Consider the following 27,936-nt stretch of genomic DNA (forward strand, 5'->3'; position numbering starts at 1 on the left):
ATGATTGGATGAATGGGATCATTGAAAAACTATGTTGATTTCTGCCATTCAAGGATCACATAGAAATCTTTGTGACTTCAAGAGTATACTTAATCTAGCTATCAGACTCTATGTCATGAAAGAACACCAAGCATATTCTCCAATACATTTAACTATACCTAGAGTAAAGTTAAGTATGGAGATGATAGTATTCACAAAATTCACACAAATTAAATTTTGACAGATCCATTAATAAAGTCTTTCATTTGAGCTAAGTATGAATGATCACACTTCAGCTATAAGACTTTATTATTCTAGAAATGGGTTTTTGATTTGGATTTGGTATTTGGATATTGGAACATTTAGTTATCACATTAATACTTGTTGTGTTCTATATTAACATATTTAATCCATAAATAACATTATTATTCTAAAAGTTCATAGTCGGTTATAATTGTTGGATTAGGTGTCTAAGCCCATAACTATAATTGGTATGTACTTGACCCGATAGTAGCATGGTCCTTTTGGGTTGCCTTCACCATATCAATTAGATAGGATGAGTTTTGGAGAAAGAGGTTAATTAATGGTTTATTAATATATTATAAGAATAATATATTAATTGAGAAATCATAATATTTAATTAGTATTGATCAGAAATTAATTTGGAACTAAGTTAGTGATCAAAAGAGACTTATTAAAAGAACGGGGACTGATTATCTAAATCAGTAATAGTTGTAGTTTGGGTTAATGGATCCTATTAGTATAGGGGGACGAAAATCTATGGGAAGCCCATAGAGTTTTCGTCCAAGGCATACCATATGGGGGTCCATGTGTTGCTTAGGTCCTAAGCAAGGAAATTAGGGTTTCCAGTTGAAAACCCTAGCAACCTCAACTATAAAAGGAACCCCTCAGCCTCATGAAACCGGCCACTGCTTCCTTAGAAGAAACCCTAGCCGATTTCTGCCTCTCCTTCTCCACATTCTTTGCTTGTGGTTTTTGTGATTCCATTAGAGGTGCAACGCTTGAGGCACTAAGCTCTTGAAGGTCAATATCAAGGAAATGATTGGTTGTTACTACTAGTTAACAAGAAATGTATTCTTCTAACCCTAGTTTATTTGTTAAACCTGAAAATTGTATGCTAGTTTAGGGTTCTTGCTTTCTATGATTGATTTGCATGTATAACTTGAGAAAAACCTATATCCAAAGCAATTAGGGTTGCATGTGCTCCATAGGAATGTTGTAATGCTCAAAACCCATCAATAATTTTGGGAGCAATTATGAATTAAGACTATAATGAATTGGATTGGTTGACTCTCACTAGATGAAAGTAGGCAAGTGGTTGTAACCAAGTTTCATAGGTACTTGTCAGAGAACTAGTATTGAACTGACCCGCATCAAGATCATCTCATGGATCGCTATCGTGAATGATACTTGATTAAAAGGTACTATCTTTGTATCCTTAACACCTGAGATACATAGTGGGACTTAAGTGTAGGGAGTACTATGCTTTGAAATGGTCAAATGTTGTTCCTTAACCGGGCAATTATAAAAGCCTTTTTCAGGTATGGTGTGAACTATGCCAGAGGCTTATGTAGTCAAGATGGTATTTGTTCCTCTTATGTGTTGAGAGTTAGACATCTAAGGCGCCTTACCAAAAGTTGAACAACTAATGAGATTGATCGCGATCCGAATCTCATGTTCAACATGATGTCTGTAGCAAATGGATAATTGATAAACTTACCTTATACACAAATTATAGCTTTGAGCTTTTTGGAAATTGGGCGTTGATAGAATGGCACAAACAGTCGTATGGTCTTAGGGGCAGTGAAATGTTGCTAGACGTTCACCACTGTCTATATTAGTCTAATATGAGTCTTGCGCAAGTGGGAGATTGAAAGATGTAGTATGCTCAAGAGTGATATTAAAGTGATATTGTTAAATAACATATGATACTAATGGGTCACACTAACAACAACTTGATACAATTGATTATTTATTAGAAATTGATTTTTATAAATATTCAATAAAACTCTTATAATTAAATTGGAAATTATTTATTTCATGGAAATAATAAATTCCATTAGCAAGTAACTTAATATATATCATATGGTATGATTTATAAGTCATGTACAAACTTTTGGACTAGTTGAATCCTTTTGTCTTTTTCCTAAAAGACAATGTTTATATTTTATGAAAGAGTTTATAAAAGTTTGACTTTCTTTCTTCTTCTTTATGCAATTTTCGAGTTATGCATAAAAAGAAGAAGTGTATGACTTGTATAATCATGCTTTAAAGGCATGGGAGACATGCTTATGACAATGGGGACAAGTTTGCTTAAAGTGCTAAGGACTAATGGTTAATACCTTCACTTCTTGCATATAAATATGAGACTTGCATTTGGCTAGAAGGCTTATCCCTCACTTCTTGAAAGTGACCGAAATCTCTCTTATCTCTCTCACTCTTCTCTACCATAAGTGTTAGAAGGTTAGAAGTTACTTGTATTAACTCTCTTGAAGTTTATACTTTGGTTATGAACTTCAAGCTTAAGGGTTTAAGAGTTTTGGACTAGCATCTACATCAAGTTGAGTCATTGTTGGTGTCTCAAAGGTTCCACATTCTTCATCAACTTCCAAGCCTCCCAAGATGACCCAAATAATTACAAAGGTTGTTATTTCTTCACCTCTTCTTTGGTTGGTGTTTTAATCTTTCTATAACTTGGAAGAAGATCCTTGGTGGGTATAAAGTGTTTATGTTATTTCAAAATTTAAAGTCTTCCGTTGCCATATTTTTCTAGTTTATGAAACTATTTTTGAACTAAAACCCAACACTCGTCGAGTCCATGCAGTGTCCAAAAGATTCGGGAAAACCCTAACCAAATCGTCGAGTTGGCTATGCAACTCGTCGAGTTCTTTCAGCCCTTTTCTCATTCAGACGCTTTTAAGCGAAACCAAGGCTCCAAACTGTAGATCTAGCCTCATAGGGTGTACTTACCACGTAAAGGTGCCAACTTTACGTGCATGCAACGCCTCAAGAGCCTAAAACACCCAAAACTAGTCTTAGGAAGAGGTTTAGGGCATGGAGAGGGGCCAAAGCTTGATAATTCGAGAATTTTATGTCCATGAGGGCCGAGAGGAGTCCAGATCTGAACTTCTCACTTCAAAACCTGCTCAATACCAGAAATGCCTTAAAAATAAGCTAGAAATGACCCTAAACTCTTAAATGGAGAGATCTAACAAGAAAATGATCAAGGTAACGACTTTTTACCTCCAAATGAATGCCAAAACGAAGTAGATGCTGGATCTACAAGCTCCTTCTCGTTCCAAGCTTCTCAATCTTCAAGTCTCTTCAAGAAATGCACCAAACACACACTCTTTAGCTTCACACACACTCAAAATATAAGGTTAGCTCGATTAGGGTTTCTTTCTGGATGTGAAGGTGGTAAGGGAGGCTGGAGGGAGGACTTAAGTTCCTTTAAATAGGGTGAAAACCCTAAAAATTAGAGTTTTCAAGCACAGCCTCAACTCGTCGAGTTGGGTCCTCCAACTCGTTGAGTAGGTCCTAAAGATCACGCGGCTTGATCAGTTTCTACATGACGAGTTGGGGCAGCCAACTCATCGAGTAGGTCTCAAAATATGAATATAAAGCTTTAAATTTTGTGCCTGGGAGTCGGAATGTTACAATTCTCCCCCACTTGAACTAGACTTCATCCTCGAAGTTTGTTGCGGGGAATAACTCCGGATAATGCTCATGCATCTCTGCCTCCGGCTCCCAAGTCGACTCGGATCCCTTCTGATGCTACCACTGTACCTACACTAAAGGTATCTCCTTGTTTCGTAGGACCTTCACTTTCCTCTACAGAACGGCCACTGGCCTCTCCACGTAATCCAGGCGTTCATCGACCTAAATAGCATCTAATGTCACCACCGCATCCTCGTCTAATACTCACTTCCACAACTGTGAAACATGCAAAGTGCTGTGAATCTGATTGAGCTCCTCCGGAAGGTCTAGTCTATAAGCCACCTTGCCAACCCTGGAAAAAATTCTGAATGGCCCGATGTATCGGGGACCCAATTTCCCCTTCTTCCTGAAGCGTATCACACCCTTCCAGGGTGAGACCTTCAGTAGTACCATGTCATCGACCTGAAACTCCAATTCAGATCGGCGTCGGTCGGCGTAACTCTTCTGCCGACTTTGAGTAGTCTGCAACCGTTGTCTGATTTGTTGTATCATCTCAGTAGTCTGCAGGACTACCTTGGTCCGACCCATCACCATATGACCAACCTCGCCCCAACATACTGGGGTACGACATCTCTGTCCATACAACATCTCATAAGGTGGAGCACCAATGCTAGAGTGAAATATGTTGTTGTAGGAAAACTCTGCAAGTGGTAGGTAGGAGTCCCAATTCCCACCGAAGTCAATAACGCAAGCCCGTAACTTATACTCGAGGGTCTGAATGGTCTTCTCGCTCTGGCCGTCTGTCTGCGGATGATAAGTTGTACTGAAATGCAACCGCGTGCCCAGTTCCTCGTGGAACTTCGGCCAGAAACGGGAGGTAAACCGAACATCATGGTCTGAAACTATAGAGACCGAAACCCCATGGTGAGCAACGATCTCGCAGATATACACATCGGCCAGCTTCTCGACTGATGAGCTCTCCCGAATGGGCAGAAAATGGGCATTCTTGGTCAATCGATCCACGATGACCCAAATAGCGTCGAAACCCTTTTCCGTTCTCGACAATTTGGTGATGAAGTCCATCGTGATCTGCTCCCATTTCCACATGGGAATCTCTAGAGGTTTCATCTTGCCATGCGGCCTCTAATGCTCGGCCTTGACCATCCTGCAGGTCAAGCGCCTCTCGACGTACCAGGCGATCTCTCTCTTCATGCACGACCACCAGTAACTCAAACTCAGATCTCGGTACATCTTGGTGGCCCCCGGGTGAATAGAGAAGCGAGACTTATGAGCCTCCTCTAGTACAATATGTATGACCCCACCAGACATTGGAACCTATACCCGACCACAACGAGTCAAGAACCCTCGACTGTCCTGCACAAATCGGGTGATCTCGCCTCTAATCCTCTCAAGCTTCCAGTTCTCCTGTCATACACCCTCAGCCTGAGCTTCCGTGATGAAGCTCACAAGTGGAGAATCCACTAATATCCTCTTACATGTCACTGAAATAGAAGATCCAGCCGACTTGCAGCTCAGGGCGTCCGCCACAACGTTCGTTGTACCCGGATGGTAAAGGATCTCGCAGTCATAATCCTTGACTATGTTCAGCCACCTGCGTCGTCTCATGTTCAGGTTCGGCTGCTACATGATATGTCTCAAACTCTTGTGGTCCGTGTATATGGTACAGCGGACCCCGTAGAGATAATGTCTCCAAATCTTGAGAGCGAATGTCACCGCTCCCAACTCCAGATCGTGTGTGGGGTATCTCGTCTTATGCGGCTTCAACTGCCGTGACGCATAGGCTATCACTCGTCCTCTCTGCATGAGGACCGCTCCCAGTCCTGTGATGTATCCATCACAAAACACTACAAAATCCTCAACTCCCTTCGGGAGAGTCAAGAGTGGAGCTTCACAAAGTCGCTGTCTGAGGGTCTCAAATGCCCTCAGCTACTCAGGGCCCCACCGAAAATCCACACCTTTCCTCTTCAGACGAGTGAGGGGTACTGCAATCTTGCAGAAATCCTGTATGAGTCTCTGGTAGTACCCTGCCAATCCCAAGAAACTCGTGCTATCTTTCGGAACCTCCCACTGAATAATCGCCTCGATCTTGGCCGGATCGACCAAAATCCCCTCCTGGTTAACGAGATGTCCAAGGAATTGAACCTCTCGCAACCAAAACTCACATTTCGTGAACTTGGCATAAAGTCGTTCTCGCCTCAAAACTCCCAGTAGCTCGCGGAGATGCTCCTCATGCTGCTCTCTAGTCTTGGAATACACCAATATGTCATATATGAACACAATGACTGAGCGATCGAGCATAGGTCTGCATAACCGATTCATCAGGTCCATAAATACTGCCGGTGCGTTGGTGAGCCCAAACGGCATCACCACAAACTCGTAATGTCTATAACGAGTCCGGAACGCGGTCTTCTCCACGTCCTCCTCCCTAACCCTAACGTGATGGTATCCGGACCTCAGGTCTATCTTGGAGAACCAAGATGCTCCTTGAAAGAAGCTAGACAAATGATTTTGTCTTCTTATATACATAAACTAGTTGGTTACCTTTATAGTTAAAGAAGCTAGACAATACCTTCATTCCTATTCAGATTCTTAAGAGACCATTTTTTCCTATTAGCTCGGATATTTGTGACACATTAGTCAAAATTTGTGTGAAAACTATTACTGTTCAGAGCTCATCTAAGAATATTGACTATCCTCGGAAAGAATCCTCTTTTGTGTTTATTACTACCTCGGATGGCACAATATTTAAACAAAACAATTTCCAAAATCCAATATGTCTACGAATACAATGAACAAAGGAAAAGATACTTGGAACACCTTAGTTTATAAACCTTCACAAGAATCAAATAAAAAATTTGAATGGAAAGTAACAAGGAATGCAAACTTAACTAAACCATCTCGGAACACAGTTCTTCCTAAACCATCTCGGGAAATTGTTCCTCCAAGGAAATCGGTGTCCAAGTAACCAATAGTTGAATATGGCTTTTGGATCAATGAAAAGACTTTGACATTTTGTATATTCCCAAAAGAATCTTAGAAGAAGCCTTCTAAGATACCAGTTTTTCATAAATCCCAAGCCAAGTCCAAAGCCCATGTTAAAGTCCCTAAATCTAACTTGGTGCCTAAAAAGTACAAAACTCACTGATCTCGCAGGCTTTTTGTGCATTGGAACAAGATACAATATTGTATATTGATAGTTCTTGTTCCATGAACATGACTGGTTGTTCGGGGCAGTAGACTTCGAGGATGAAGTCTGATCCAAGTTGGGGAGAATTGTAACACCCGATGGTTCCAAGGTATTATTTATTTATCTTATAATTTATTTAATTATCTAAATCATGTAAGTCATGTTGGGCTTAGAGGATTGGGCCTCTATATGTGGGCTAAGTTGTGGTCGTATGATGGGCGTAATACTGGTGTACATGGAGCGTAGAAGGATCCCAAGGAAACACGGAGCCATGAACGTACGAGCAACGTACAAGGTTGTATGTGCAGCGTACGTGGTAAAACTCAAAACCCTAATTTCTAGGGTTCAAGCCCTATATCATGTCATTAAGTCCCGTGTGTTAGCCTCCTTATCAACCTCTATTGTCAATAAACCGTAAAATCGAACCCTTTATCATCTTCGTGTGTTCTAGACCTTGTGGAGTGCATTTTTGGTAGTTTGGTGCCTTAGAAGGAAGAAGAAGAAGTTGGTGAAGGAGAGTTGTTGGAGTTGAGCTTGAAGATCCAGATTATCTTCATCATTTGGCACTTATTTGAGGTATAAAGCTCATAACATGCTTTGTTAATGCTTATATCTCCTTTGTTTGAATTTTTGGACCTTTTTGGTCCCATTGATGAGATCTTATGAGTTCATATCATTTCTGAACCTTAAAGTTGCCACTCTTGGTGTTATTTTTGTCTTTGAGTCATAAAGTTGCCATTTTTGAGGCTTAGATCCATCCATGCATGAGTTAGGGCCATTCTCATGAAAGTAGAATGTTATGTTTTGAGTTTGGAATCATGTGGGGCATGAAAAGTCACCAAGTCAGTGACTTTATGGGTCTAGACATTGATTAGGACTCAGATCTGTGGTTTGGACCTTTGGGCTAAGCATTAAGTGCTTAATGGAAAATTTTGGCTTAATAGAGGAGTACGTTGGGCGTACAAGCGTGTATGCGCAGCGTACAACTGAGTACGCCCTGCGTACTCAGTCAGAATGGGCTTCGCACATTTGGGCCTTGGTTTGGGCCATTTCATGGACATAGTTTCCTTGGGCCTTAGTTCGCCATCTGAAAGCATGCTTTTGGACTAAGGAAATTATTGGGCTTCAGGGTAAGGCCCATTGGAGGGGGTTGGGCCCAATTTGGAAAATCGGGCCATAAGTGGGCCTTGGAAGAATAGTTAGTGTTGGGCCTTTTTATATTGTGGATTTGGGCCTTAGTCATGGATCAAATTAGGCCAGGGGTAAAACGGTTATTTTACCCCAAATATGGAGTATTGGATATTGATTGGGTGTTATTTTATACTGATAGCTCGGGGAGTCGTCAAGACAGCAGCTAGGGATTTATTTCTATGAGTTTCAGCATTTGAGGTGAGTTTCCTCAGTGGGTTTAGCGGGTCTAAGGCACCAATGCCAGCCCTTATTGATTATGTTAGGATGCTAGGAGTCTGCTTGACCCTGACATGTGTTATGTGCTGCTATGCGTACTGGGCGGGGCTCGATGCCACGCAAGGCCTGAGGACTGGAACATATGATATTGTTTATGGCCTCCATATGTGTTAGTATGATTACGTGATATTGATTGTATGTGTATAGCGGTCGATGCCTAGTGACAGGCGAGGCATGAGAACAACAGATCTGTATACCGAGCGGGGCCTGATGTTGGGCGAGGCCCGAAGTCGGGCGGGGACTCAGTATGTTATTTATTATGTATGGTATGGGGTAGTGTTTGGAATTCACTAAGCTTTGTGCTTACGGTTTCCAGTTTATGTTTCAGCTACTTCTGGTTGCAAAGGGAAGGGCTCGGGTTGACTGCATTACACACACCATTGGGATTCCGCATATGATATTTTACTCTGATTTTATGACATTTGATACATTGGTTTTGTTTGAGATGTATGGATGATATTTGGAAATACTATTTTAGCTATTTTAAAAATGAAATTTTTAGGACCATATTTTGGGATGCTATAAGTTGGTATCAGAGCCTTGGTTTGAGGGATTCAGACACACTCTCGGGTGTGTCTAAACTCAAACTGAGGATTTGGTAGGATTTTTCAAAAGAAAAATGTTTTATAAAAAGGATTTCTAAAAAGAGATAACGGGTGTGGTGCATGCAATCGACCGAGCTCAAGTAAGTTTTCCCAAATGACCTATATATGTTTTAATCTGTTAATCTTTGAACTGCATGCTAGTTAGGACTAAGGATCTGCTCAGTTTTTGCATGATACAATGGTAGGAGAGATGCCTTTGTATGCTTGCTGTATGAGCTCGTAGACTTGCATGCCAGTACTGATCAGTCAGTGGTAGGATGGCCTGATTAGGTTATGCTTTGTTCTGATACTTGATGCTCGAATGTTGCTTGCTTTGTGCTTTTAGGATTTCTAACTAGCTTCTTGTCATATATGTTGGTGGTAGCGTAGGTACATTCAAGTGTATTTGGCAGTCATGACATTTTGTTATGAACGTGTTCGTATCCTGGGTCATGGAGGGCCAAAAGTACCCTCTTCGGAGGATCTTTTGAGTAATTTCCCTTGACCCTTCATGTGCCCCACAGATGCCCGAATGTATGTCACTTATGACACCCTTTGCTTCTTTATTTATGATACATTTTAGCCATGGGGTGGAGTAACCTTTCCGATATAGTCGATCCTCATACATAGTATAATTTGGGGTGTTTATTCGTATTTTACGGGTATCCTTTTCCTCCACTGGTAATATTCCTTTCTTTAGGAAAAGGATGTACGATGTCATCCATGACTCTTCTTCTTCCGTTAACGTCATCACTTACATATCCGATTCGTCAATGCTCTTTTTTGGCAATACTTCAACTAGAACATTTTTCAACAGGTGGTTGAATACTACCAAAGCTAACTTGCTCAAGGCGTCTGCTTCTTTGTTTTTTGACCTTAGGATTTGTGTAATTTCAAATTTTCGAAACTTTTTTATCCACGCCTGTGATTGAGCCAAACACTTCTGGATGTATGCTTCATTTGCTTCATACTCGCCTTTAATTTGATTAACCACTAGAATTGATTCACTAAACACTTTTAAGCTCGAGATGTTTATGCTTCTTGCCAATCTCAACTCCACAAGTAAGGCTTCATACTCCACTTCATTATTCCAGCATTTGAACTGAAATCTTAGTGTGTACGTTGATTTATCTCCTTTTCGGCTAGTAAGGATGATGCCTGCTCCCGAACCATCTCTACTTAATGCTTCGTCGGTGTAAAGTGCCCATTCGTCCCTGTTGAATTGAGTCTGTACAGGTGAATGAATAACATTACCGTTGGGGGGTATTGTTATGTGTTTAGGACCTTCTGGCATTTCTGTTAAGAAATCTTCTAGAGCTTGACCTTTAATGCTGATCCTAGGCTTATACGTTATGTCGTGCTCTCCTAATTCAATTGCTCAAGATGGCATGCACTTGAAAATATCTCCGCAACCTTCGTGTTGCGTATACTAGGGATAAAATTAGTTTTTCTACTATCGAGTAATTCCTTTCGACTCCTTGCAATACGCTGCTAATGAAGTATACCGACCTTTGTTTTTTATCTCTTTCTGCCACCAATACTGCACTGATCACTTTTTGACTTGTCGATACGTATACTGTTAGTGTTTCTCCCACCATGGGACTTACCAGGGTTGGCAGACGTTGGAGGCATTATTTTAACCTTCAAAAGGCTTCTTCATCCTCGTTCTTCCATATAATATTTTTCTTTCCAGTGTGCGCCTTTAATGTTTGGAAGAAAAGAAATGTCTATTCTGCCGATTTAGCTAGGAAATGCCCCAGCATCGCTAGTTTGCCGTTTAGGCTTTGTACATCTTTTACCGTTCGAGGTGTTTCCATCTTTAGGAGGCTTTCAACCTTCTCTGGGATTGCCTCTATCCGTAATTCGGTTACGACATGACCCAAGAACTTGCCCTTTTAAGCTCCAAATACACACTTTTTTGGGTTGAGTTTCATGTTAGTTTGTCGCAGTCGCTTCTGGGTTTCCTCCACATCTGCCAGAAAGCTATTGTTATCTCTGCTTTTGATCACCATGTTGTCTACGTATACCTCGGCATTCATCCCTATTTGTTGTTTAAACACCTTATCCACTAACCTCTGGTATGTTGCTCCTGCATTCCGCACTCTGAAAGGCATTTTTGTATAATAAAAATTTTATGTTTTGTCTTCATCAGCCATAGCCATTTTTACCTGGTTGTAGCCTTTGTATGCATCTAAGAAGGGTTTCCATTTGAACCCTCCCAGCGAGTCAATTTTCTGCTCGATCTCTGGTAGGGGAAGCTATCCTTTGGGCATGCTTTGTTAAGATCAGTGAAATCGACGAACTTCCGCATTGTGTCATCCACCTTCTTTACTAACACAGGGTTGGCAATCCACTTTGGGAACTGTGTAGCTCTCATAACTCCAGCTTCCACTAGAGCTTTGACCTCTTTATTGATGACTTCGTTCCTTTCTTTAGCCATGATGCGTTTGTTCTGCTTGATGGGAATGTATGAAGTGTTGATGTTTAAACGATGCTTTATCAGTAATCTAGGTATCACTGTCATGTCTGAAGTCTTCCATGCAAATGCATCTGCGTATTTCTTCAGGATATCAATCAAACCTTTCCGCAGGGCTTCAGGTAGTTCAGTACCTATTTTGGACCTTCTAATCTTTGTATTTTTCATTGACAATCACCTCCTCGTTGTTCACTGAAGCACTCCTTTCTTCATTCATTGGTTCCACCGGGTCAGGTTGCACAACATGACTACGCTCGGGGTATCAGATGTTAGGCTTTGGACTATTGCATCTCCTTCTTCTATAGGGAACTTCGACAGGCCGTGGACTGTGGATGGGACCGCTTGTAATTTCCACAGTCCAGTTCTTCCTAACAACATGTTGTAAGGAGACGGCGCCTTTATGACGATAAACTCCATTAAGATAGTTTTACAGATGTTCCCACTGTAGTTTTCTAGCGTAAAAGGTAGCGAGATCTTCCGTTCGGGCCATACGGATTGAACAACAAATCCCACTACTTTCGATGTTGTTGGTCTGAGATATTTCTGAATATTTTTAGGTTCAACGTTCTTCCTATTGCTACTTTGATTATTAGGGGTTCGGTTCCCTGATGGTCAAAGGGTATCGGGTCGTGGTGATTAACTTCAATACTGGTTATCTTCTGTTTCTTCATTGGTTTAATCTCTCTTCCCCCTCCACCTTGTATCATGACAATTTCGATGTCATTCGTCGGTGCCTCCCATTTTTTCCCGCTTCGTTCTCCTATTTTTAATGATTGATTTTTCTCCTTCTCTCTTTTGAGACTTTCACAATCTTCTGTGGCGTGAGCCAACTTTGTGAAAGTCACTCAAGTGTATCAATTGACCGGGATCGTATCCCGAGCCAACGGTCAGATGATAAAGTCAGTAAAGACTTCGATAGATAATTGTAACGATAGTTATCGAATTGGTTTAGAGTATGTAAATGGTGTTGTATGCGTACCTCATCGGATTGTGCTTGATTACCTATTTATCGTTGAAGGTAAGAAAGTATCGACCTTCTCTTACCCCGAACTGTATGATCGTCTTGTCGCATTTATGACCGTATACCCGAAGGTACATGTTGTTATACTTGTATATTGAAGGCCAGGTGTTCTTAGTTGGTTTGAGAACCCATCAATCATACTTCCATATACAGGCTGTATGTTTAGAGTTCCCATGTACTATTGATATTGTTGCGACGTCATATTGTACTTCAATCGTTGGTTTGCTTTCTTCATGGTACTTATGTGGGTTTGGTATATATAAACCAGTTCGGTATATGTATTGGTTCGGTATTATATACATGTTCGGTATATATATTGGTTCGGTATATTTGCTGGTTCGGTACGTTTGCTGGTTCAGTATGTTTGGAGGTATACATATCCTCTTTATGCTATACCCTATTATGCATATTTGCTCACTGAGTTTTTTTCGTCCACATTTGCCCTTCCAACTTGTCTAATTGTACACATTCAGTCCTTATAACCAACTACTTCAGGTTAACCGAAAGAAATGACTTAATAAGGTAATATATTTTTCACTTTATACATATTTAGTCCATAATTTTTTTTTGCACATTTAGTTCTTAATATTTTATGGTTGCAAAATAAGTCATTGAATGTGTACAAAACCAACAAGAACTTATTTTCCAACAAAAAAATATTAAGGACTAAATGTGCAAAAAAGTATCAAGGACTAAATGTGCAAAAAGTGAAAAATACTTTACCCTATTAAGTGTTTTTTTTTTCGGTTTATCTGGAGTAATCGATATAAAGACTGAATGTATACGGTTAAACGAGTTGAAAAGCAAATGTGAATTAAAAAAAATCGAGTGACCAGAAGTGTACAAATAAAAAAATATTTTATCATTTTAAGTTATTATCGGTTAATAATAATTAATAATCAATCTAGTTATGGTCTTCGTCGTATCTTCATAATTAAAACGTACCAACCTAAAACAATCCGTGATAAAAGAGGAAAAAAAATTATTAACGGCCAGTTTGGAAGTGGGTCCTTTCACAAGAAAAAATTGCCTAGTAACAGGAAGTAACATCTACCTCTTAATATATCAACTATTTATCAAATTATGTGCCAAGTTCATTGTTACATTTTTATTGTGGGCACATAAGGGTATTTTGACTATAAGTTATTTTTATAGTTAATCTTTTGGACCAAGTGGGTAAGGATGATACACATGATCCATTAAAATAAAGGTATATGTGTGTTCACATAAATCATGAATATACCTCACCAGGTTGGACCGTTTCCCCATGCAAAATTTTAAATTGTCGCCAAAAGGCTAGTAACAAGTCTCCATTCCCTATAAATAAACCATGGATTGTTGCCATTCCTCATTGTCAAAAATACTAACATCCAACTCTTCTCTTCTGTCATGAATATGAGAAAATATTATCACCTCCTTAACCTCAGGAGATCTAAAGGTCTCCTTATCTCAAATAGCAAGTGGGTTCACCAAACTAGTCCCATTGAATCTCACGACTTCCGCTGCCACCCTAAAACACCATCACCATCACCACCAACACCATCGCCTCCCTCATCCTATTCTCATCTATACAGAAACACATACAGTCAAAATGCTATGGTTTCCCGCCATCTTTTACATGCAACGCACTCAAATCTCACTGCTAACCATTACCATACTCAATTCTCTAAGCTCCACACGTCAGAACTACGCTATCATGAGGATGCCTACCTCCAAGACTATCAAGTGACCGTGAAAGATAGAGAGGTTATTTCAGCAGCTGTCACGCTGGAAAGCAAACACTGGCTCCCTTTGTCGAACCTTGACTTGCTTCTACCACCGATTGAAGCCGGGCTTTTTTTCTGTTACAAGAAAAAGAACAACACTGACATGTCCTCGGAAACTGTGGTGAAGACCATTAAGTCTTCGCTGGCTGGGGTACTATCGACATTTTACCCTCTGGCCGGAGAGATTGTGCAGAACAGCCAAGGAGAGCCAGAGGTTCTATGCAACAACTATGGGGTGGAATTCGTTCATGCCCATGCAGACATCGACCTGAAAGACTTGGATTTCGCTCACCCTGATGAGTCTGTGAAGGGGAAGTTGGTCCCCAAGATAAATCGTGGTGTGGTTGCAATTCAGGTAAATTTAACTATCTTTCAGGCCTCCTTGGGATTTAACGATATGAAATTAGTTAGGGTGATCACAACATAACATAATTCATTCGGTTCCAAACATTTATGTTTCGACTTATTAAGGAATATACAGCGTGAAGGAACATGCGAAACTGTTTTTTGGCAGTTAATTTACTAAGTTTGGTAAAGCATACACACGTTGACTTGGACAACTAAAAGCCGGATCTACTCTCGAATATATAATAAATTAATTGTTTTCGAAGGACAGACTATCTAAAAGTTGAGGCTATTGCATTCGAATTTGACCAACTCATTTTTAATGTTTAATTCCCAAAAAATTTACCAATTATATCCTATACCATTATAGTGTTATATATATTGAAGGGAAAACTCTTCTACATAGATATTGTTTTTTTATAAATATTTTTGGAATTAAAATTTTGAAGGTTATATTAAAAAAATACATTTTTTACTGAGTTGAGCATTGTCGGTGGTCACTATTTTTTTTACGAATGGACGTCAAAACAATTTTAAGAAATACTGAATACGATATGTACTATTTATATAAAACGTGTTCTTATTATTATAATGATTATATGTATGAAAACGATTAAGACTTTAATTAATTTCAATTTTAAGTATCATTATTTTCAAAACGAATTCCTTTACGTCTCTACTAAGAAACAATATTTTAAAATCATAGTTTAGTGCCCCAACTCCAAACAGAATCTTAGAATATGTATTTTGGAAATTATAAATCATAAATTTCCATTTTTGAAAATATGTTTTCCAAAAGGACAATCGAATGGAAGTCCTTATATTTACATATTTTCTATATATCTGCACCCAGAACGCATCCTCATGAGAAAAATGTCATACTATAACAATAATTAAGATATCATAACTTTACACAAATCATCGCATATTAATACTATCTGAACATGCATCCAAAAATATATTCAAACAAAAATTGGCATGAATACAAGGGAAACAATAACTAGCTTCATTTTCATTGATTCAGGTGACAGAGTTGAATTGTGGATCAATAATAATATCAGGTGCGTTTCATCATCAAGTGGCCGATGCTTACTCAATAAATATGTTCTTAGTTGCATGGGCTCAGTATGCGCGATTGGAAACAATCTCCAGCATCCCATCATTTCGACCTTCAGTGTTGAATCCACGTCGTCCACCCTGTTATACCACCTCCATTGATAATATATACATCCCCGCATCATCCCTCCCTCCACCATCCTCCTTTGAAGAGCCTCTTCTTGGTCGCATGTACTATATTCATGCTAAATCAATTCAACAACTTCAACAAGAAGCGAGCACGAAGGAAACCAAAATAAGCAAACTCCTTTCTTTCACGTCATTTGTGTGGAAATTATTAGCACATGGAGGAGATAAAGCTATCGATACAACTTCTAGAATGGGCATTGTCGTTAATGGGCGTCGCTTTCTGGCTGAAAGTGATGAGAAAAATACATCTTTGTTAGAAAACCACTTCGGAAATGTACTATCCATACCATATGGTATGGCCACCAATGATGATCTCAAGGCGATGCCCCTTCATGAAGTGGCAGCAGGGGTTCATAAGTTTGTCTCTAAGGCAACCAACGAAGAACATTTTAGAGAATTGATTGATTGGGTAGAGATGCATCGACCAAATCCAGCAGTTGCAAGGATATATTTTGGGCTAAAAAAGTCTGAAGGTGAGGCTGTCGTTGTGTCGGCTGGACAAGCTTTACCAATCAAAGATATGGATTTTGGGTGGGGAAAGCCAGATTTTGGTTCGTATCATTTCCCATGGGGTAGCCGAACAGGATACATAACAACAATGCCAAGTGCAAAAAAGAACGGCGATTGGGTGGTTTACATGCATCTAAAAGAAAAGGACTTCAACTTGATTGATCATATGGCGCCTCATGTGTTTAAACCTTTAACATACTCTCATTTTAGTTCTTAATTGATGTATTTATTTTGGAAATTTTAATTCCCTCTTAACGAAAGTGGCTGAGGGAAAAAGAAAATGTAATTTTATTATCATATATACATATTTACAACAATTTGTGAAATTGGCGTTCTGACTTCCAACAACAAAATTGATGTTTTTGCAACGATGCAGAAATGGGACTGTGACCCCCACACCAAAACTAAATATTATGGAATAATACAATGTCGTCTCTTTAGAATTTCAATATTAACCCTTTAACATGGTAAATGGATTATAACTTTTTTAAATACCTTTAAATAACTTTTGTATCTAAATAACATATAGTTTACTAAATAATCAAAACTGATTAATATCATGTTAAACATTTTTCAAATGACTATAATCAAATCTTAAAAATTAATTAATATAGTGATACTACAAAGTTTGCAGAAAAGACACAAAAACCAATTTTAATGTTTGAAGGAAACAACTTTGGTTTGAACAAATATTAGGTTGTAAAAAATGAAAATGTCCTCGCGACATAAAGAATAAATGACAATAATAAAATAAGACATTCACAATGCATTGAATTTCATAAAGTTTAATAGATTGACACGTCATTTTTTTACATTTTATATAACTCTATCAATTCTCTTATATAATGCATTGAACTCTATAAATTTCAATCTAAAATTACAAAAGTTAATTTATAGTATATATTTAAGAATGAAAAATTTCATTTTTCCCATTGAAGAGTTCTATGACCATTGAATTCCAATTTCATTGAATATCAAGGTGACTATGATAGAGTTTAATCCATTGAATAAAAAATAAACTTGCACCTCATTCAACTTTCATTAAACTCATCATTGTGGATGCTCTAATTATAAGAGGTTTTTACACACGCCTATATATATATATATATATATATATATATATATATATATATATATATATATATATATATATATGTATATATATACTATCATGTGGTTGTAAAAAGGATTTTGGACCATTGGATGAAAATAAGTAATTGATTTGATTTAAGATGTGTGATATTAAAATGAGAGGGCATATATAATAGAATAACCACTACAAGAAATGATGTCCATTTCGGCGACGCTATTAACGGCGACAAGGACTTTCAGCGACGACTCAAGCTTCAGCCGCTGCTAAAAGTCCTTGTCGCCGCTAATAACGTCGTCGTTAATGCCTTGCAGACCTAATCCACGTTAATCGATTCGGTTAAACCCCAACCGTCCGATCGACTATCTAATCAATGGTTGTGGCTCCTTTTCACACAAACTCAATACCAACGACAAAATGTCGTTGCTAAATGTCAAAAACGTCGCAGCTAATGGCCGGAAAAAAGAGACCGCATAAATTCCCTCCATTGTTGTCGCCGCTATTCGTGATTGTCACCGGTAATAATTTCGAGTCTCCAGTAAAGGTCGACCCAATTATACCCCTTTTCTCGTCTCAGTTTCTTTCCTGCTTATTGCTCCTTCCTCGATTCGTTTCCTCGAGCTTCAACCGTCGGCGATCGACGAACGAATTTCGTTTCTTTCTTCCTTTGCCTTAAACCACCGGTCGGCCACCTCAACCACTTGTTACCACCGGATTCCGGTGACGAGAGTTGGTTGTACCAACGACATTAGAGCTTCACCGGCGACGGTTTGTATCCTCTTCATCATTTCTCTATCTCTTTTTCTTATAACCTCAATTTCCAACTTATATTCGAGATTAATTGCTGAAAAATGATGATTTTTAGTTTTTGGAGCTTCACTATCGTCTTTTTCTATCACCGACGAATGTTGTTAATTTTCCGACCACCAATGTTGATTTCCAGCCACCATAGGTTCCTTTCTCCATTAATTTCCAGCTTATATGCAAAAAATAAGTATTCGTGTCTATTATATGAAATTAGCCACATGTCATTATATGTGGTATATATCTATGTGTATTTGCATAGTATATGTATGTGAATGTATGTATACTGTTTATTTTTATGTATGAAAACATGAATATGGAATATTGTATATGTGTATAGTGTATGTATGAAATGTGGATTGTATGTAATGTGTATATTACAATGATATAGTGGAAAAAGAACAAATAAACTAGGATGATATTATTGATAATGATATTTAAAGTGTATGTGTATTTAAATGTAATATGGATTGTATGTGTGAATAATGTGTATTTGTATGAAAGAAAACATGACATTATGTATGTATATTTGAATTTATATGCAATGTGCATTTTTTGTAGGATGTTAGTATTGAAAATGCTATTATTGAGAATGTTATTATTGTAGAATGTTATTGTTGAAAAAAAAAACAAACAAAGTAGGATGCTATTATTGAGAATGGTATTTTTTGTATAAAATGAAACAATATGGATTGTTAAAAATAAATAAATAAAGTAGGATGTTATTAGTGAAAAAAACAAATAAAGTAGGATGCTATTATTGAGAATTGTAGCATCCTAAAAATTTTGAGATAAAAATTTCATTTTTAATTCAATCAAAACACTAATTATCTTTTATTCAAACATTCAAAAGTATTTCATAATAAAACAGTCATCATAGTACAATCCCAAAATCATCACAATGCAAAAACATGGGTGGATGCGTTGCGATCATGTCGGGCCATTCCCTTTCAAATCGAAATGGGCCTAGCCGTGCAAAACCAATAGGCCTAGCCTGATCATAAAAATGCAAAAGTCACAAGGACGTTTAGCGCCCTGTATAACATACAATGGGCCTAGCCCAACATAAAAATGGGCCTAGCCCAACATACAAATGGGCCTAGCCCAACATACAAATGGGCCTAGCCCGATCATACGATGAGCCTAGCCCAACATACCATGCAAGAGTCACAAAGACATCTAGCATAACATATCCTAGTGGGTCGGCATTGGTGCCTTCGACCCACGAGTATAGTGAGGAGGCTCAGCTCAATCCGTTGATAATCAAATAACTGCTCGTGTCGCTGAACCCGATAACCTCGCACCAACTAACAATAAATACAATCTTAATTAATAATTGTCCCGATAACCCAAAATCTGAGGCCCACTCCATAATCCAACTTCCTAAAGGGTAAAAGACCATTTTACTCTTTTCTTACTTGGCCCAAAACGAAGGCCCAATCCATTTGCTCAAAAAGCCCAAATCCCTAAATGGCATCCCAAGGCCCAATGTGGCTCATCTTCCTTACTGGGCCCAAAAACCATCATGGATCTAATTCCAATAAAGCCCTTAGTTTATCCATGGCCCAAAGTCATATAAGTCCAATGGCCCAACAAGGCCCAAACCTTAAAAGGCCCAAATTGGCATACTGGGAGTACGCCCCGCATACCAAAAGGATACGCCTCGCGTACACACCCCCGAAGCACAAGGCACAAGACACTGATGCGGAAACCACACATTATGCTAAGCGTACTCCAATGTACGCCCTAAGGAGATGTCTTAAGATGTAAAGTCGGCAACTTTACTCCTTTGACCACACTAATGTAGGCTAGGATTTCGTTTCTATGGTTTAAAGGGATGGTGGCTGAAGATAATAGGGTTTGGTGTTGAGTTACGGAGCTTAAATAAGGTCCAAGACCCTAAATTAGGGTTTTGGTCTGACTGGAGTACGTCATGCGTAACTATGGTATGCCCAGCATACTCTAAGGAACACCCGCGTATTCCCTGCCTAGTACGCCCAGCGTACGCCCATGTACGCCCATGTACGCCCCACGTACTAGGTTCAACCCTAAAACTGCCAAACTTCTGAAGGCCATAACCTCTTCGTTCTAAGTCCATTTTCGACAATCCTTATATCCACGGAAAGGTAACGAGAAGCTCTAGACTTCTATCAACTCATCATTGCCTTAAAACTTCCCGAACTAAAATCGAATATTCATAAAATGTCCGAAAATGCCAATTTACAGTTATACCCTTGGGCTTCAAATAAGAAATCGGACTCCCGTATAATCTAATTTACATTACCCACACCCAAATGGGTCTAAGTCTCTCTTTCCCAAAGGCTCTAAGCCTTGTGACATCTGATCCTCGGGTCACGATCCCGCATTTGGAACGATTCGGAACAGGGTGTTACAAGAATACTATTTTTTATAAAAAAAAATAATGTGGATTATAAAAGAAAAAAACAAATAATGTTGGATTATTATTGTAGGATGCTATAATTGAAAAAAAATAAAGTAGGATGCTATTATTGAGAATGCTATTTTTTGTTAAAAAAACAATGTGGATTGTTAAGAAAAAAGTAGGATGCTATTGTTAGCAATGAAAACATAAAGTAAAGCACTACAGTAGAAAACAACAACATAATATAATTATCTAAAATGAAATGTTATAATTGAAAAAAACAAATATAAAATGTTATAAATATAAAAAATATAAAAAAAAGTACAGTGCTCAAATAGAAAAAAAGGTAATATTTAAAGTACAATGTTGTTATAGAAAACTTTAAACAAAATCAAATACCATAAATAAGAAAAATATACAAAAGTAAGATGTTATAAATAATAATAAAAAAATCTTCCAAATTCTATTCGTTTGCTTGTCTTCTTTGTAATTATCACGAGCCTAGAAATAGCTGCCTGAAATTGATTTAGCAATTAATTTCAGGTTGTCCCCGTTTTGTGACTTTTTTTGAGTACTTTATCTCATCTACGATGTGAACATGTATTACATGATTGTTTGTTTAAGACATATTCAGTTGTCATTATCTCTTTGTTGTTCGGGTATACATGCGTGTGTGTGTGTGTGTATATATATATATATATATATATATATATATATATATATATATATATGATTTTTTTTCATAAACATACAATCATGTAATGCACATTCACATATGAGAGTATTCAAAAGGTGGGATTAGAAGCCTACCCTTGTGAATACTCTATATGTTTCCAAATTGTTGTCGCCGTTTCAAGGGATACTTTTTGAGTCATCTACTTTATGAATAATCTATCTGATTTTTGTTTTCCGTAGAGTAAACTCTAAACCCAAAATTATGTTTCAGCAACATCATGTCCGTCACACCCCAACCGACGGCAGAAACACTGGACGGTGAGACGACATCATGGATCACAATAATAAGCATACATTGAACATATAAGAGTACGATAATATAATAAATACTTATATTCATTGAAAGAGTATATTACAATATCCCCTAGTCTAGGGTACCAGAAAATGAAAGGTACAAAACAAGCCTTAACAGATAGGCAACAAAGGAAATACTGAAATATAAAAGACGACTGCAATCCCATGATTATCCTTGTAGTATGTCTTCTAATAGTCTAACGTCCTGAGAATACATGCACTTTGAAAGAGTGTCAACTAAAAATTTGGTGAGTTCATAGGTTTGTAATAGTTGAATCAAAACATACTTTTTCCCTAAAGTATACTATATTAGAGTCAGTAAGTACCTTTCGAGACCGAAAAGCATTATTTTTCATATATATAGCTTAGTATCATATATATATAAATGTATCTATATTATCCTGACTTCTATAACTATGTTCCTGATAAAAAGATACTCCTTATAGGCATTTCAAGTTTCCTATATTCATTTATATGTTATAGGTATTTCAAGTTTCCTATACGTATTCCATTCACAATGAGTGCCATAATTGAGCTATTTTAGATTAATATGCCTCTCCCAATGCTTCATCGGGGCATCAAATAGTAGAAAAGACAATTATCACCCAGTATGACTCGAACGTCAAGGTTCTAGCAAGCAACCGTAGGTAGGGGTGTCAACCCGTATAAATCTATGCATAATTCTCCTACTCTTGCAATTAACCGTTATATGCCAGAGGTCTTTATAAGTATTGTGATACTTAGGTTTATGAATAGAAGGCTCACATGAATTTATAGTAAATTAATAACCTTAACTTTAATATCAAGTTTTTGGTTATTATTCTCGTAACAATACATAATATGACAAATATTCCTTAATTCAAGGTTCCACAGTGTGACTACTGCATTGAGTGTTCAAATAGATTTATTTACAATACAAACCTACTATATCATTTGTTCAACAAATTCCCGATAGAGATTTACTAACATTTCTATAATCCGAATAGAAATAAACAGTTATTGCATGTATTCCTCCAGAAAACGATAAAAGACTTTAAATGGGGTCGTGACACTCACTTGTCAAGTTAGTAGTTGAGAAACCAAAGAGTTTATGAAAATCCAAAAAATAGCAATTTCGTCCTCCGATGAATAGTAATCTTGACCGGTAAGTAGTAATCATGACCATGTCACCGACGACGGCAACAAATGGTGATTGGCGGTGGCTGTCGACGACACAAGCTTGATCGGTGGTGGCTGGTCGGCAGCAGGTGGTTTCAGGGATGCTTGTTGGTAGTTGCATCGAAGAAAAGGGGCGGAAGTCGGTCACTCCGGCGTTCCATTATTTTCTGGCGAGGCAGAAGAGGGCGGCGCATGGCGGCCGGTAGCTGTTTGTCGGTGATAGGAACTGAGAGAGAGAGAGAGAGTGTGTGTGTGTGTGTGTGTGAGAGATAGTAAGAGAGAGGCGGTGGTAGTGAGATATATATATATATATATATATATATATATATATACATATATATATATATATATATATATATATATATATATATATATATATATATATATAGAGAGAGAGAGAGAGAGAGAGAGAGGAGGAGGAGGAGGAGGAAGAGTGAATTGATGAGAAAATCAGGGAGCCGCACCCTCCTATTTATACTTTTTCGTTAACTAAATAAAATACTATACGTTTTTCTAAGAAAAACAGTTTGATTTCTGTTGGCTGAGAAATAGCATAGCTATCCTTAATAAGTGTTTGGAAGTGTTTTTCGGATGTTTTCTGTTTACAGTCGTGAACTTTCACTTCGTGAATATGATAATTTCCTAAACTGAGTGAGACTCATGGGAAAATCCACCTGGAATAAAAATTCATTTCCTAAGACGTCTCATTTTTCATTTGAAGTCGGGTTTTGATACCTATCAAACGGTGAGCAATTACTCGGTTGTTTATATCCTTAAAACAGTCATATCTTTTGCATACAAACTCCGTTTTCGATGTTCTCTATGTCCAAATTTCTCTATTTTCAAGGACTAGGTTATGAGCCAATTGATACCCTATAATAATGTCTAATACATATATTTCATCCGATCATATGCATGAACTTATTCCGTATCTATACTAAAACTATTCGTTTATCAGGGATTCATATCAATCCAAGATTAGATTCATAAATTAGATGCATTTCAAAGTATAATGCCCTATAAACAACAAAACCATGACTTGTTACATCTTAGGTCTATTACAACAGTGATTAGGTTAACACTATTCGTTTAACGATGACCTGATTTCTACAGTTGTCACATTCTCCTCTTGTTAAGGGAATTTCTTCTTGAAATATTAACTTTTACTGCTTTCTATCATAGCATTAATAAAAAGTTGAGGGTACTTTATCTTCATTTGATCTTTCCTATCCTCAAGTTCCATCGTACCTTTACTAATGGGCTACGACTCTATTTTAATCATTTGACTTATCGATCCATGATTTCTACACATTCATCCACAAAATGGAGTTTACAGTCGACCTAGTTTTCATCGAGAGGAATGGTAAGTGTGTCATCGGACAAGCACTTCTTAAGATTTGATACATGAAATGTGTCATGTACATTCTTGAGTTCCTGAGGTAACTTGAGTCTATACGCTACAAGACCAAATCTAGTTAGAATTTCAAAGGGTCTTATATATCGTGGATTTAGCTTGCCTCGCTTTCCAAGCCTTATCACTTCCTTCAAAGTAGATACCTTTAACATTACCTGATCTCCTACCTAAAATTCCAAAGGCTTGCGGCGATGGTTTGTGTACCTTTTCTGACGGTCACGAGCGACCTTTATTCTATCCCGAATCTTGAAGATCTTTTCAGTTATCTTATGTATGATCTCAGGACCTATAAGTAGTGAGTCTCCCGCATACTTCTTTGCTAGCTGGGTATCTCCAACCTTTGCCTAACATATTGGCGATCGACACTTGCATCCATAAAGCGCTTTAAATGGTGCAACTTTGATGCTGGTGTGATAATTGTTATTGTAAAAAAAACTCAACTAATGGTAGGTGAGTATCCCATGCATTTCCATAGTCTATCACACAAGCTCGGAGCATGTCTTCTAAAGTCTGTATGGTCCTTACACTCTGACCATCAGTTTGTGGATGAATAGCCGTGCTCATATCCAAATGTGTTCCTAAGGATTTCGGTAATGATTTCTAGAATCGCGAGGTGAATGTAATGTCCATATCGTAGATAATAGATATGGGTACACCATGCAACTTTACATTCTCATTAAGATAAGTTCTTTTCAACTTCTCCATTTTATCCGTCTCCTTGATCAGTAGGAAGTAAGCAGATTTGGTTAATATGTCATAATTGCTTGAAGTTTTGGTTAACTTCGTTATGAAATCCAAAAGATATTTGTTCCCATTTCCACTTGTGACAACCCAGGAGATACACCCCCAACCAAATTTGATAGTCCACGACAAAAGACGATAATACAATCTTGTAAACGGCAAAAATTTCAACCATCACCCTTATTCACCTCAAACCATAGGCTCAAAAATAATTGTGCAAAAAGTCATGTCACTTTGCGAGCATGCTAACATATTTAGATTCTACACGCTACTGTAATTCCAAAAATGTAGAGTTTACAAGAATCTGACACAGTATAAGCGAGATACGACATTTATAGTAAATAAATGTCTGTCGGACTTAAAAAGTTACAACGACAAAAACTACAAAGAGATTGGTCGACTTTTGGGAAGAGTCGCCAACTGGAAAAACGTAGTACTACTTAAAATACGAATTATGGAGCACAGAGCGCTTAAAACACGACTCATATGAGGAATATATGATTTTTTGACAATAATAAAAACTAGTCGAAAAACGAAAGTCAAAAGCAGCAAAAACGACCAAAAAGAAAGTTGTAGAAAATTATGAGATCAACAAGGATATATATATAAGTCGTAGAAAACAGAATTTGTATATGAGAGTTACGAATTATCAAAGTTTAATATTCCCTTCACGCGCACTCGTGCACAATTTGTCGCACGCACTGACACATGATTTCATCAAGATACAGGATGACATGGCACACTGAGGAGAGGACATGTGGCAACATCATACGGTTCATGCGCATTTGCGTGGCGTGCAGCTCAAAACCCCTATAAATAGCAAGTCTCGGTTGATCCTTTCTCACACCTCAACACCTCTCTCTGTCTCTGTCTATCTCTCTCGATCTTTTTCTCTCTTAAAAATTTGTGTCAATGACTCCCGAGCATCTCTATAGTGTCGGACTTGTGGATCTTCCACCTGACATCAATCGTTTCATAACTCACAGGTGAGTTTTACGGTCCCATTTTCCAACTCTTTACGGGGGGATTACATGTCTAAAATACAACTTTACATACTTATCACTAATTATAGTTAGATAATTATACCCATAGCATTAAGATGATATTTTTTCCCGGTAGTTACTCTGTCGAAACACTTTAGCTAATATTATGCCTAGTGGTTATGCTGAACCACAATAATATATAAGATCATACCTAGTTGTCACACTAGCCAGTTGCCAGCAAACGCTGAAACTCGTTATTATAACCACCTTTGGATAAGCTTAGTACCTAGTGTTACTCTGGCCAAACTCTTGGCTACGCAAAACACACTAAACATATATATATATATATATATATATATATATATATATATATATATATATATATATATATATATATATATATATATATATATGATGAATAATATATATAATAAGTATATCGTATAATATACAACGTGAATAACAACGCGACCGACCAGTGAAGGCGCCCATGACAAGATTTAGATGAGACACAATTCATCAACACGCTGATAGATTTTCAGTTACCGTCCGACCTATAATCGTTAATTCTTAAGTGAGCGAGAGAGATATGTATAGATCTATACGAGATTGACAATCACACATGTGGTTGCTAGCTACAACCTGGCGGTAAGTCGAAGCAAGTGTAACTTTCTAAACACAGCGACATCCGATGAAGCGTCGTTGTATTTTCGGTATCACAATCATAGCTCGATTATAGGAACTCATCATAATGTTTTCAAACTAACAATAGTTATCATAAACTACTAATAATAATTAATTAATTAGTGATAGTACACACAAACTTGGGGAAGCGAGTTTAGGTCAAACTAAAACTAAGTTATCATAAACTACCAATACTATATGTAGTGATAGTTCACACAAACTTGAGGAAACGAGTTCGAATACAGTATCCATTATTCTTGAGGAATGACTTAAGAAGCAGTGCCTACAACACGACAAAAAGAAATATTAGGGGAATAATATCAAAACCTTAACCTTGAGGTAAGGCAAGAAGTAAAATATACATCTTCTATCCAAATCAGGATTCAGATCTAGTCAAGAAACTATCTTAATCCTACTACCTAAACATTAGAAATTACGCTAACACACCGACATAGTTGGAGACTGTAGTGGGTGCTAACTTAAGAACATAAACAAAGTAGTTTCACACTTACCAAACCTGTGAACTCACCAACATTATGTTGACCCTCTTAAAATCACATGTATTCCTAGGTCAACCCATAGAGATAAAATACTAACCACATAGTACAAACAATTATTAGGCTATCAAAGGAGATGGAAACTCAGCATGAAGGCCTCTTCCATAAAGTTAACAATTTCGAAAGTTATATCGCTCTTTGTTTCCACCACCAGGCCGAGGCTGTGACACCACTCGGGTATTTATAGCTGTTGGAGCAACCCCAAGGGTTTCTGATATTCAACCTTGACTTTAGCACAAGTCATGCATTTTCTTACATAGGTATCAATTTCTGCTTTCATATTGGGCCACCAATATAATCTTTTCAGATCTAGATACATCTTGTCTTAACCGAGATTGATAGAGTATCTCAATCTGTAGGACTCATCCATGAATAATTTCCATAGATCACCAAACTTTAGCATCCAAATCTGGTTCATAAAGTATCAGGTCCCATCATCCCTAAGCTCTAACTGCTGACCCATATCCCATAAGAATTCGTTTGCAACATTCTCTTCTCTTAGAGCTTTGAGTTGTGTATTTCAAATTTGTATGGTAATGTTTGACTGAATCGTCATTGTTTGAGCTCGAACCCTTCTGGTTTTGGTTCTTTCCTTTCGTCTCAAAGCACTGGTACCGCATTTTCCTTTCCAGGATGATAACGAATTTCACATTCATAGTAATTCAGCAACTCTATCCATCTTCATTGTCTCCTGTTGAGTTCCTTCTGGTCAAAGATGTGTTGAAGACTCTTGTGATCTGTGAATATGGTGCACTTTGTATCGTAAAGGTAATTCCACCATATCTTTAGTTCAAAGAGTACCACTCCCAACTCA

The 27,936-nt window shown here is 37.8% G+C and overlaps 3 protein-coding genes across 3 annotated transcripts; 1 reads left to right on the forward strand and 2 right to left on the reverse strand.

Annotated features, from left to right (window-relative positions):
* Nucleotides 1-9,670: 9,670 nt before the first annotated feature.
* Nucleotides 9,671-10,210, reverse strand: LOC145127087 (uncharacterized). The gene has a single exon (XM_079062332.1). The coding sequence runs from the start codon at nt 10,208-10,210 to the stop codon at nt 9,671-9,673; it is 540 nt and encodes a 179-aa protein (XP_078918458.1).
* Nucleotides 10,211-11,107: 897 nt separating this feature from the next.
* On the reverse strand, nt 11,108-11,560 carry LOC145127088 (uncharacterized). The gene has a single exon (XM_079062333.1). It carries the CDS (start codon nt 11,558-11,560, stop codon nt 11,108-11,110), a length of 453 nt encoding a protein of 150 aa, XP_078918459.1.
* Nucleotides 11,561-13,771: 2,211 nt separating this feature from the next.
* LOC145126174 (coniferyl alcohol acyltransferase-like) lies at nt 13,772-16,605 on the forward strand. Its single transcript, XM_079061577.1, has 2 exons — nt 13,772-14,534; nt 15,549-16,605. Exons 1-2 carry the CDS (start codon nt 13,803-13,805, stop codon nt 16,494-16,496), a joined length of 1,680 nt encoding a protein of 559 aa, XP_078917703.1. The 5' UTR covers nt 13,772-13,802; the 3' UTR covers nt 16,497-16,605.
* The last annotated feature ends 11,331 nt before the right edge of the window (nt 16,606-27,936 follow it).

Source organism: Lactuca virosa, chromosome 7, assembly GCF_052849685.1.
Source record: "Lactuca virosa cultivar CGN04683 chromosome 7, Lactuca_virosa_CGN04683_v6, whole genome shotgun sequence".
Lineage (NCBI taxonomy): Eukaryota > Viridiplantae > Streptophyta > Magnoliopsida > Asterales > Asteraceae > Lactuca > Lactuca virosa.